This window comes from Gopherus flavomarginatus, chromosome 4, assembly GCF_025201925.1.
Source record: "Gopherus flavomarginatus isolate rGopFla2 chromosome 4, rGopFla2.mat.asm, whole genome shotgun sequence".
Taxonomy (NCBI): domain Eukaryota; kingdom Metazoa; phylum Chordata; order Testudines; family Testudinidae; genus Gopherus; species Gopherus flavomarginatus.
The window spans coordinates 73364173-73377844 of record NC_066620.1 but is presented as its reverse complement, the minus strand read 5'-3'; the positions used below and the strand labels follow the sequence as shown (position 1 = coordinate 73377844).

The 13672-nt window shown below is 41.1% G+C and overlaps 1 protein-coding gene across 2 annotated transcripts in view; it reads left to right on the top strand.

Annotated features, from left to right (window-relative positions):
* CNST (consortin, connexin sorting protein) overlaps positions 1 to 13672 on the top strand; it is a 110729-nt gene that overhangs the window by 35602 nt on the left and 61455 nt on the right. For both annotated transcript variants that reach the window (XM_050950386.1, XM_050950387.1), the window contains exon 4: positions 1003 to 1441. In XM_050950386.1, the coding sequence (XP_050806343.1) occupies positions 1054 to 1441 (388 nt within the window). In that variant the 5' untranslated portion in view covers positions 1003 to 1053. The remainder of the gene's footprint in view (positions 1 to 1002; positions 1442 to 13672) is intronic.

The window sequence follows — 13672 nt, the reverse complement described above, 5'->3', positions numbered from 1 at the left end:
ACTTTATTAAGTCTGTATTTCATCTGAAATGTTGATTTCTTAAGGGCCATTATGTAAATCTGGATAAAATATTTTGCTTAAGGCTTGTTCTGTAAAGTGTAGTGTTTTTTCAGTGCATTTTTAGGTTTATTATTTAAACACTTCAGATTATTTTTATACAGTGTATATATTGGAGTGATGCATCATTATGATGATTTGATAACTTAGGTCATCAGCACTGCGATGCTTGTAAAAGCCAATACAAATGTGGAATTATCTCAGTAAGAACTTTCTCTTGTTGGGGTCTGCTTTTGCCTTGTTGCACATACCAATTTAATTTCAGCTTTCATTGGAACTGTGTATGTATAAAAAGGCAAAATTTACCTCCGTTATGGGGAAGGGGTTTGTTTCTTAAAGCTCCACCTGCTGCTTTGTGTGCTGAAAATGTTTAATGTTCTCTTGAAAAAAATGTGATAATTTAATTCAGTAAACAATTTTCCTGTATATTTAACTGTTGTAACAGTGCTCTTTTGCATATCTGAAGTGATACTGTGTTTGGCGGAATAGGAGTTCTCGTGTTTGTCTCCCACCTCTTTATTCCTCACCCACCTTTTTTTTACTTCAGCCGAACCACATCTCTTTATTCAACAAAAATAGTTTCATTTTATTTGTTTAAAAATCTAGATAAGGTGTTTATTTCCTGGTTACTGATACTATTGTGAATACTACTGTGGAGGACACACATATACATACAAATATATAACTGATTCCAGTAAAAAGGCCGACAATATAGCCTCCTGTCTTCCAGACCAGTATTGACAATGTACATTAATATGGTCTTAACATGCAGAAAAATTTTGTTATATGTGTTGTGATGTGGCAGTGGTGATGCTGTATTTAAGGGCCTCTTAAAATTTTTCAGGAATACATACCTTGGCTAGCTTAATTCCATATTGGCTGAAATTAGACATAAAGACCCTCTCTTCCATATTTGTTAATATTTTTCCTAATTTGATATTTTAGACCTAAGAACCGTTTTGATAGAGTTTAAGCTGTTCAGCAAGGGGCGCTCTAATGGATGACGAAGAATTTCCTACAAATCATCAACTGATAGACTTAAAGGACAGACTTCATGCTGGTGACAGTGTGGGAAATGTGGGAACTCATTTGGCTTCTTCATCTGATGAAAATGAAAATCAACTTGATGGTGACAGGAGTGAGGTCCTGACCAGTGGTGACAGTGCAATGGGAATGCATGAAAAGGTTGAGCAGGACAATATCAATAATAATGAAAATGTGGACAGTGGAGACTGTACACCAAGCTGCCAAGAAGTTGAGACTGAGAAGAACTCTGAAAGTTTCCATATGGACATTCATAGAGAGGAAAAGCCTGTTCTAGAAAAATGGACAGATGGAAAAAGAAGTCCAACTTGCAAAAAAGACTCCATTAGAAAATCTACAGGTACTTTCAAAAATTATATATTCTTGTTCGTTTTGTTTTGAATAATGAAGCTCTGGTTCTATTCCATGAGTCAGTCATATTTACAACTAATGTACACACTTGTTTTTAATTTCAACAGCTTTCAGTAAAATGGTATTATTTATTGACATACTGACAATAGCAAACCAGATACAAAATTCAGAGCTCAAAATCTAAACAAGTGAGAGACAGTAAACAGTATACGCTGGGGAAATAAATGAATGGATAAATTACTGACTGAATTTCTGCCTGAAGTCCAAATACAGAGAACATGTTTCTTGATCATTTGTGTGTTCAAAAGCAAGATTTTTGGTGTCCTATTATGGCATCAACATTTGAAAACTTGGCTTCAGTCACAAAATATCTTGATCTAGGACTTCTATTACCAAAATTTACTTAGGTTTCCCAAGCTAAATAAATACTTCAATTACGTACATCTTGAGTAACACGCTGTGTGTGTAAAGCAGTTGCCAAGTTTTTAGATAAAGAGCTACAGTTAAATTTTGAAGAGTGAATTATACAAAGTGGCTAAGGATAATTTTAAAAATACTTTTCTATTACATGTTCTGCTTGTTTGAAATGTTCCTTCCCTTTGTGAAAATATGTTTGTGTTGATATTGCTTTCACCATGTCAGGTTTTATACTTTTTGTAGTGTTGCAGAATATACTGGTGAATACAGTACATTTTGTTTTGTTTCATTGGTATTTTGGAGGATTGTTTAAAGGTCGTTGGGCAGGATTCAGTGATGCCCAGGCTGATTTTTTTCTACAATTTTTTTTCTCTTTGTTGTTGAATTTTTGGGCGCTCGGCTGAGAATTAACAGCTAAACTGACTAGTCATGTACAATGGCAGGCATTTTCAAAATCACTTTTTTCATCTTACCCCACCAAAGCTACCCACTAAATAATCATTTTGTTTTTCCTTGAAATATATGTTTTCAAACTAAGGCTTTACCAAGGCTTTACATTCTGGTGGGTGGTTTTATAACACTTTATTCGCTGTGCCCAAGAATTGTTGCCAGTGTTTTGTAACATTTTCCTTGAAAGATTTTTCAGATAAACCAGGTAGGGTGGAGGAGAAGGGGAACTGTAGTCTGCCAGTGAGATTGGGTGTGCATTTTGCTGAATTTTCAGTTGTTTTCATATTAGTATCCTAATTCAAGGCCTAAGGAGATTTATGGTTTGGATAAACATCTAGAAGTTTGGATATTTATCTGAACTTATGGAAACTTCCCCATATGAAAGTCTATGGTCCTCTCCCACTCCCATCCTCCCTCCCTACTTGAAAGAAACACTCCAACAATAGCCTCTCACTGCTTATAGTTGTTTCCTTGAGGAAAATGTCCTCCTCCATAGTGTTTGTGCCAGTCCATCTTCAGGATGCCTTTCTTTTTGGCAATGGGGGAGACATAACAAAGCTTGGATTTGTGATATTTTGGTTCAATAAAACATCTGAAGACAAATGAGCACAAAATGCATGCAGAGAAGAATACATTTTAAAGCATGCGTGCCTTCAAAATAATCATCAGCTATAAGATCTTTAAATCCATACAAGTGTAAACAAACCAGAAGCTGATGATTTTAAAATTAAGTTAACTTGAGTGTAGAGTGTGTTTTGACAGATGGACTCTAGTGTTAACATTTTGATTTCATCCATATTTATGGGCATTAATGATTCTGCCAGGTATGACCCTGAGCAGATCAGTAGTGACTATAGGTCTCTGGGAGTGAGGCTGAAGGAGTCAGGGTCACAAGTGGTGGTCTTGTGCACCCTGCCAGCTGAGGGAAAGGGCCCAGGCTGGGACAGATGCATCGTGGAGATGAATGCATGGCTACACAGATGATGCCGACAAGAGTCCTTTGGTTTTCTTGATCATGGGATGCTGTTCCCTGGAGGAGGATTTCTGGGAAGAGATAGCGTCCATCTGATGAAGGGGAAGAGCATTTTGGAACACCAACTCACCAATCTAGTGCAGAGGGCTTTAAACTAGGTTCAAAGGGGGCAGGTAACAAAAACCAACGGGTAAGTATTAAAAAAAAAACTTACCTTGACAGGAGGTTGGAAGTTGGAGATGAAATGGAAGATTACAGTAGAGTCAATAGGAGCAACAGGAAGGAAAACACTGGGGGAATCTGCTCAACATTTTACATGTCAGTACACAAATGTAAGGCATCTGAGGAGTAGACGGAAGAACTGAAAGTCTAAGTACTGTGAAAGACCCAGACCAGTTGAGTACAGCAGAGTAGCAGAAGGCAGATATACTGGCCACTGGATTAACAGTTTTCTGTTTCCTGACTGGTCAGAGCAGGGGCTGCTCCAGGCTAATGAGAACACCTGACTCTAATTAACCTGCAAAGAGTCAGGTGAGGCTATTAAGTTATTGTGACCACCTGACTCTAAGGCCCTGCTGATACTATAAAAAGGGCTCACTCCAATCAGGCAGGGGAAAGTCAGGGAGCCAGAGGAAAGGAAGTGCAGCTGAAGGGCTGGTAACCAAAGACACCCTCAAACCATCGTTAAGGGAGACCTAAGATAAGGGTGAAGAAGGGAGAAGCAGGAGAGCTGTGGGGAAGTGGTCTAGGGAAATGTAGCAACTCTGGCAGTGCAAGGTTGGCTGCCAACAGCTGCTACCATTAGGGTCCCTGGGCCGGAACCCGGAATAGAGGGTGGGCCCGGGTTCCCCCTAACCCACCACTACAGGAACATCTCGTGGGAGAGGAAGTCAGGCCCCTGTTGGGACAGGAGGCTAAAACTGTTCTGAAATAAGCTCCCAGGGACAACAGAGAGTGTGGGAGTTCACTCATCAACCTCCTTGCAGGCCTATGTTGAAAAGGGCTCAGTAGACTGTAACTCTGGCCCTAGAGAGAGAAGGGCTACATGGAGGGTCACAGTGAGCCACTGAGGCAAGCCTAAACCACCTAAAAGCGCAGGACCCACTGGAGCAAGGTCAGAGCTCTGCCACAGTACACATGCTAAATTATGACTTAATTGCCATCACAGAAAATTGGTGGGATAAATCTCATGGCTGGAATCTTGGCATAGTGAGAGAGGGCTTGTTCTGGAAGGACAGGCAGGGAAAAAGGAGCAGTTGTTACATTATACATCAACAATGTATACACTTCTTCTGAAGTCCAGGAGGAGGTGGGATGCAACCCAGTTGAAAGTCTCTGGATGAAGATAGAAGGTGGAAAAAACAGGAGTGATGTCATGGTACGGGTCTATTGTAGACAACCAAATCAGGAAGAAGAGGTGATGAGGAATTTCTAGACCAAATAATAGAAATATCCAAAACGCAAGATGTGGTAGTAATGTGGGATTTCAAATACTTAGATATCTGTTGGAAAAGTAATATGGGAAAACACAGTAAGTTCTTGGAATGTGTTGGGAACAACTTCTTGTTTCAGAAGGTGGAGGAAGTAAATGGGGAGGCAGCCATTTAAGACTTGATTCTGACCAACAAGGAGGAGTTGGTTACAAATCTAAAGATAGACGGCAGCTTTGGTGAAAGTGATGGTGAAATGAGAGGTTTCATCATCTAAGGCAGGGGTAGGCAACCTATGGCACGGATGCCAAAGTCGGCACGCAAGCTGATTTTCAGTGGCACTCACACTGGCAGGGTCATGGCCACCAGTCCAGGGGCTCTGCATTTTAATTTAATTTTAAATGAAGCTTCTTAAACATTTTAAAGGTCTTATTTACTTTACATACAACAATAGTTTAGTTATATATTATAGACTTATAGAAAGAGACCTTCTAAAAACATTAAAATGTATTACCGGCATGTGAAACCTTAAATTAGAGTGAATAAATGAAGATTTGGCACACCACTTCTGAAAAGTTGCTGACCCCTGTTCTAATGTGTTTTCAGTATTAACATTTGATAGCCATGCCTGGTCTGTTAAATGCAGGCAATCAGAGACTTTTCCCAATTTAACAGAATCACTATAAACAACATGTCAGCATGATGTAAAGATGCTCACTCTGCATCTTGGTAACTCCCTGTTAAACAGAGAGATCCAATAATTTAATGTTTCTGTAAACAAAAGCTCACTGTTGTAACGAATGTTGTATTGTGTCTGATATTTAGATGGCCAAGATTTGTAAACTTGTTAACATTTTCTAAATAAACAAATAATTAAAGAGCTCCTTCAGCCATATTGACCTCTTACTATTTTCTTAACATCAGGGTAGTTTGCTGTTGTACCCTAAATATTGTTTTTCAACAACTGCCAACTCTCCCAAATTCCTTTTCCCCTCTTAGGTTTTCTTCCCATGGGATCTACTAGTTCTCTGTTTGTTAATCTCTGCTTTTTTAAATCCAGTGTCTTTATTCTGCTGCTCTTACTCCTTCCTTTCCTTATATTAGAGGTTGGCAATCTTTCAGAAGTGGTGTGCTGAGTCTTCATTTATTCACTCTAATTTAAGGTTTCACATGCCGGTAATACATTTTAACGTTGTTAGAAGGTCTCTTTCAATAAGTCTATAATATATAACTAAACTATTGTTGTATGTAAAGTAAATAAGGTTTTTAAAATGTTTAAGAAGCTTCATTTAAAATTAAATTAAAATGCAGAGCCCCCCCAGATCAGTGGCCAGGACCTGGGCAGTGTGAGTGCCTCTGAAAATCAGCTCGCGTGCCGTGTCATAGGTTGCCTACCCCTGCACTACTGCTTTAAGCTGGCTGTCTTGTAATACCATAAAATATTTGGAACAGTTTGTCCACTCTGTTTAAATGGGTCTGTTCAAAGTATCTGCATTTACTCTTGGTCTTCTCTTATTCTGTGTAGTCTAACAACATCCCTTATGTTCCACATCAGGAACATTTTTATGACTTGAAAATCCAACAGAAATCCTACAAAAGATGGAAACATGGGAAAAATTGCTAAGAATGAGCACCAAAGAATAGTACAAACATGTAGAGATAAAATCAGAAAGTCTAAGGCGTAACATGAGTTACATCTAGCCATGGATATAAAATGCAATAAGAAGAGTTTTTATAAATACCTAAGGAGAAGGAGTCAGACAAAGGAAAGTGTAGGTCCGTTATTTATCAGGAAAGGAGAGCTAATAATGGACAGCACCAGGAGCTGAGATGTTTAATGCCTCTTTTGCCTCAGTCTTTACTAAAAAGGTTAATTGTGACTTAGTACTTAACATAGGCGTGGGCAAATTACGGGCTGCTTCTGGCCTGTCAGACATTTTAATCCGACCCTCGAGCTCCCACCACGGAGCAGGTTCAGTGGCTTGCCCTTCTCTGGTGCTCCAGCCAGGGAGTGGGGTAGGGGGGCTTTCTGCGCAGCATGTCCCACCTCCAGCTCCTATGTATAGGGGCAGCCAGCCCAGCGGACTCCACACTTATGCTACCCACACCCCAAGCACTGCCCCCCACAGCTGCAGGAGGTGGTGGCTGCAGACAGGGCAGCACGTAGAGCCACCTGGCCACACCTCTGCGTAGGAGCCGAAGCGGGAGGACCTGCCGCTGCTTCCAGGAGCTGCTTGACGTAAGTGCCACCTGGAGCCTGCACCCCTGATCCTCCCCCCCCACCACCACATGCACCTCGACCCCCTGCCCCCAGCTCTGATCTCGCTCCCGCCCTCCGAACCCCTTGGTCCCAGCGCAGCGCACTCTCTTGCACCCTAAACCCTTCATCCTCAGCACCACCCAAGAGCCCACACTCCCAGCCGGAGCTCTCAACACCCCCCCCCACCCCTGCATCCTTACCCCCTGCCACAGCCCAGAGCCTCCTCCCATACCCTGAACTTCTCACTTCTGGCCCCACCCCAGGGCCCACACCCCAACCCCCAATTTCATGAGCATTCATGGCCTGCCATACAATTTCCATACCCAGATGTGGCCCTCAGGCCAAAAAATTTGCCCTCCCCTGGCTTAACACAATTAATCTTAACAACAAGGGGAAAGAAACACAAATCAGAATAGGAGAAGAACAGGTTAAATAATATTTATAAAGTTAGATGTATTTCAGTGAGCAGGGCCTGACACAATGTATGCTAAGAGTACTTAAGGAACTAGCTGAAGCAATCTCAGAACCATTAGTGATTTTCTTCAATACCTCTTGGAGGACAGGTGAAATCCCAGAGAAATGAAGAAGAGCAAATATAATATCTATATTTAAAAGGAGACCAAAGAGGACCCAGGGAATTATGACCAGTGAGCCGAACTTCGATACCTGGAAAGATACTAAAACAAATTATTAAACTATCCGTTTATATACACCTAGAGGATAATAGAGTGATAAGTAATAGCCATCATGGATTTGTCAAGAAATCATAGAAATGTAAGGCTGGAAGGGACCTAGAAAAGTAATCCAGTCCAACTCTGCACTGAAGAAGGGTCAAGTAAATTTAGACTCTTTCTGACAGATTTGTCTAACCTGTTTTTAAAAACCTCACATGATAGAGATTCCATAACCTCCTCTGGAAGCCTTATTCCAGTGCTTTAACTAGCCTCACACTGAAGTTTTTCCTTTTAACCTAAATTTTCCTTGCTGCAGGTTAAGCCCATTAGTTTTTGTCCTACCTCCAGTAGATATGGGGAACAGTTGATCACCATCCTCTCTTAAGCCCTTAACATAGTTGAAGACTGTTAACAAGTCCACCCTCAGTTGTCTTTTCTCAAGACTAAACATGCCCAGTTTTTTAAACCATTTATCATCTTTGTAGCTCTACTCTGGACTCTCTCCAGTTCGTCTATATCTTTCCTTAAGTGTGGTGCCCAGCACTGGACACAGTACTCCAGCTGCAGCCTCACCTGAGTAGTAGGACAGTTTTCTCCCATGTCTTGGATATGACACTCATGTTAATACTGTAAAATCTGTAGATTTGTAAAAATCTGCAGAATCATAATTTCAATGGTGTCACCCTCTGCGCTGTGGCAATGAGAACTGGCTATCCCCCAGCTGGAAATTTTAATAGTATGTTCTTGGAAATGGGTCAAGTTGAGTATCATTCAAAAGCCCTTTCTCCCATGAATATAATGGTACCAAATATGATATTATGGTACCTAGAACAGTTGTATATTTGAGAAAATGTTTAAAAATCAATGCTTTTTAAATTATACTTTAACACAGGGATGCATTGCTTTGGTAATCCTAGGGAAGTTAACCTTGACATCTGTGAGTGAAAACATTTATTTATCTAAGTCATCATCACTGTCATCTCTGTATAGGGCACTGCTGCTAGACATGTCAAACTGATGCTCATCCACACTGCACTCGCACATCCCCATACAAGACAGACTGCTGGCCAAACGTTGGCAGAGTGGTGAGCATCTGGTCTTTGCATATAAGCATTTGATTAGCTGAAGGATGGATTTAGGAGTGCATGGTACTTCAGACATAAGTAATGTGATCTGTTTATCCTCCAAGACCCTTTGTGCCCAATAGGGGAGGGTAGTTTTGGATATGCTCGTTCTTCTGGGAGCCATTCCATTGCTGGATAATAGCATGTATAAATGCACGCTTTACAAGCGTTGTAATGTTGGTCTTCAAATGGTAAACTCAGCGTGAATTTATAACCTCATCGGTGACTGTCTCAGCCATTCCGAGCACCTGCAGAGTGAGGAAAAAAGCTTAGGTGACTGAACCAAATGAGTTCCAGTCAGATAGCTTGGTCTTCCAGCCAAACTTTCAGTTGTATCGTATCCTGAAAGGATATGGAAGCCTAGCAGTGCATCAGATTTTAATGGACCAAGTGATCAGTACAAATCTCTGACCCCTGTGGAGAACCGCTGGATACCACCATCCAGTTTGACAGTTAACCATTGAACCACTCGTTCATAAGCCTAATTTTTTTTAGTAAAAAAAGGGAAGCACCAGAGAAGGAGGTCGGCTTATGAATGGGTATAGAGAGGGAGAAGTGGGGCACAGCACCTCCCGCCAACAGAGGGAGCAAAGGGAGGCAGCAGAGCCAGCAGGGAAGAGGCGGGGCCAGAGTCTCTCTGCTTCTGGCCACGCTGCTCTGCCCTGAGCCTCCAAAGCAGCTGCAGCTCTAGGGCTGGCAGGCTGCAGGCGTGCCCCTCGGCCCTGCCCCCCAGAGCAGGCTGTGGCCATGCCACCCGGGCGCCAGAGCATGCTGTGGCTGTGCCGCCCAGCCCAGCTCACTGGAACATGCTGCAGCTGCGCCCCCTGGTCTGACCTGCCAGAGCATGGTGTGGCTGTGCCACCCGGTCCGACCCAGCCCGCTGTAATGTGCTGTGGCTGTGTCTCCTGGTCTGGTCTGCCAGAGCAGGCTGCGGCAGCGCTGCCTAGCCTGCCAGAGCAGCTCCAGCCAGACCAGAGACCTCCTCCCCTGGCCTCACCAGGTAAGGTAAGAAGGGATGGGGGATGCGGAGGTGTGGGGGTCCCGGGCTAGGGGTGGGGTCATGTGGAGGGTGATCACGGGTTACTCCCCTGATGCCCAGCTCCCCCCCCTGCCCCCCCCCCCAATTTCCCCACCAGTTGCTGTCCCGGCCTATTGGGGTAAGCAGCTGGCACGCCAGGATGCTTTGTTTACTTAGGTCTCTAAAAGGTCCAAGGCCAAGTTCGTTAATCCAGTGTGTAAAGCACGTGCTAGCTGGGGATGCATATTGTTCCCAGAAAAAAAAAGGGAAAATTAAATAATAAAAAAAAGAGAGAACTGCAGAGCTTCAAGACAAACTTGTGCTGTACAGGCTACTGCAGAACCTGAGAAATCTTGTTTCTCATCTTTTTTCTCCTCACCTTTTTTCTCTTCAGAGATGCAAATTCCTGTGACTCATTCTAAAGTTTTAAAAAGCTTAGTATTTATATTTGGTGTTCAAAGTGTCTTCACTGTGGTGCCAATATAAAAGAGCAAGCCCGTAGAATACGGCTGATTTCACAGAAGGTGTGCAAGTCTGCTGCATTTTAGAAATGCAGTTCTACTCTGAAAAGTAGCAATTTAAGTATTCAGAGTCATAGCTGCTTATTTTATTTAATATACTTGTAAAGCTTGCTATTTCTGCTAGCCCTGAAGAACCAACACAATTACAATAGTGTGAGCTGTATTCTGTTGCTTCCTGTATAGCAACAAAATTGTTTACTTAGGGCTCTGCAAACTCAGTGAAAACTACAGGTTGCTCATGTGTCCCTGAGGTTAGAATTTGGCTTGCAGAATCTATATTGCTGATAACAATGTGTGCAGGGTTGGCAGTTAGAAAAAGAAACATCTTTTTTCATTTAATTCAAGCATGTTTGATCTAGAAATCATTGAGGCTTAATAAACATGGAACTCCTTGATGTTACTTGTGCAGTCTCCTTCTGGTAAAGAACTCCTCATTGAAAATGACAATAAAATAAAAGGAATTCTTTAAATTTAAGAATTTTTACAAGAATTCATCTACCTGCATTAGTGTTCAGTATTGTGGTTATAGTAATAAATATGCTTTGACATATCAGTTCAGGAGTTGACACTTTATTTTCAACCACTAGTCCATGACTATGTCAAGTCCTGGACCGTAGACTGGTGTAATTTTCATTCCCTGTATTGAAATTAATCCTCTTATATGTAAAGATATGTATTGTATATTAAGGTATTATGAAATTTTCACTGTCATTTTGCAGTTTCTCATTTAATATTCATGGCATCACCCAATAAGGTGAAAAATTAAGTTTATGGATAGTGAAATTGAGATCTATGCAATTTTTAATCAATGTCCATTTCTGTTTCTTCTCAAACATGAAAATGAAACTGCCGTGAGGCTGATTCCCGAGTGTTATTAACAGTGATGAAATTGGGAGGACAATGTTGTCTGACATTGAAGTGTGTTGCTGCAAATTTATCATTATCTGGATCTAAAGTGGCATCAGATATACAGAATATACATTCTGGACCTCATAATCTGTCTTAGGGATGTACAGGTGTTCATTTTGTTTATCAGGGAACGCTTTAACTCAATTCTTTTATGTCATATGATTCTATAAGTACTGTATGTTCTCTCCTCCTAGCAGGGGCCCCCAAGCTTTTCTGGGTCTCCCCTCATTTCTCCCATTCACCTCAACCACTGTGTCCCCAAATCTCATGAATTGTTCTTTTGCTTGGAAGAGCTAGGTAGCTGAGGATATGTCTAGACTGCAATTAGACACCCACAGCTGGTCTATGCCAGCTGACTCAGGCTAGCGGGGCTCAGGCTAAGGGGCTGTTTAATTGTGGTGTAGATTTTCAGGCTCAAGCTGCAGTCCACCATCTGGGACTCTCCTATCTCCGTGACCCCCATAACTAAATTGTATCCTTGGTCATGGCAAATCTCATCACTTTTCACTTACAAGAAAATGGTGGTATCCTGAGCATCAGGTTGTTGCTTTCCCTAATCTGATAGTGGGGAAACACTTTTCTGGATGCTAATGGGGAGGAAGAAATGAAAACCCTGCAATATATGTAAGTAACAAAGCTGTTCCCATTCTTCATCACATTCACTTGGTAGTGTGGGGTATCCATGTTTCCCTACCCTTCATCTGTTTGTGACTTTAGAATATAAACTCTTAGCAATTGTCTCTTTTCTGTGTTTGTACGGCACCCTGCACAATGGGGCCCCAATCCTTTAGGTGCCCCCATAATATAAATACTTACCTCTACTAATACTGAATTCATATATCAGTGTTTGATCATCGCTAAGCACTGTAGTGTTGATAAGCAGCTTTCATGTTCTACAACAGGTAGACTGAGAAACAGCCCAGTACTGAATATAATACTGAAAAATTAGAAGTATTATGAGCTAGCTATCATTACGTAGAATCATGACGTTAGATTATATCTGCTCACTTTCCAGAAGCTTCTTGATTCTGTCAAACCAAGCCTTCCCTAATAATTCACAGCTCCATGTACTTTGCCCCTCTTGTTAATATTCAGTTAGAGTTGATTCCACCCACTAATCTTTTCAATATGTAGAATATTAATGTAAATACTTCAAAATGACAGTTTTTAAAAAATGACCAAAAAATTTGCAAGAAATACAAAATGAACAAAATCATTTTTTGTTTTTTTTTCAAAACCCTCCTTAGGATTTTAAGGAGAAAAAGTCAAAGATGCAGAAGAGGAGGTGAAAGAAGGAGCAAGACTTAGTCAAATAAGTGAAGTGGAGTTGTTTAGCAAGGAAGACTGCAGGACATGAGAAGAAATGTGTAGTGAGAAATTCTATGTGGTCCATGGACTTCCTTTAGATGCATTCAGTGGTAGGGTGGGAATAATGGAAATGAATGCAAGGACTGAGCCAGCGCAGGGAGGTTATGAGTAAAGGTCCTGAAGTTGATTAAGATGGAGGTCGCAAGTGAAGATGTAGGAGTTGGGGACATGAGAGAAGTTTGAGAGGCTGATGGCTTAGAGGTCATAAAAAGATCGAGAGGGTGGAGGGCAAGGGGGGGAAATGCAGTACTGGAGGAAATGAGATGGTTCTCTGAAAGGGAATTAGGCAAGCAAGAGCACAAATCTGGGTCAAGATTAGACCAAGAGATTGACTATAATGGTGGATGGGGGGAGTCAAATCACAGCTGCAGGTGATGAGATGGTAATGATTCCGAGTGTTTTCTAACTAGGACCAGATTTAAATTGATCCTTAAAGACTCAGGTACCAACATGCAATCTTCTAGCAATCCACTTGTAAAGCAAAATATTCCTCTTAAACTAAATCCTCTAGATGAGCTTCATCTCAGTTTTTAATGTCATAAAAATAAGATCTGGCTGTAGCAACAGCCATAATATATCACAAGATAGAAATTCTTCATTGTATTATGTTAGCTATTTATTTACATTGTAAATTTATACTGATAAAGGTATCTGTAAAATATTTTATCAACTATAGTGTGAACAACTAAATCTAACACGTAGATACTGTATTAAGACAACAATTGTAACAATCTGTTTGCAAACAATACAGATGATTTTTATTGATATTTCAAGTACGTCAGTAAGTTCTAGAGTTAACTTGGATAATTTAGGTACTCTTCATAGTCTGAAACCATTTTTGAAAGGAGCTGTAAGGAGAGAGGAAACTACTGAATATATAACATAGCAGCAGCAACATGCACCAAAAATGGAGTGTAAGAGAGATGATGTATTTGTGGAGGTCAGATGTGTCAAGTGAAATCTAGTGTTTTTAAAATACTAGAAAGATACATTGAAATTTAATAATTTGGAAGAGTCGTGTGGCCATTTGAATACTCTGCATCAGACCTCTAGAGAAATCTGAGTCAATTTAATTA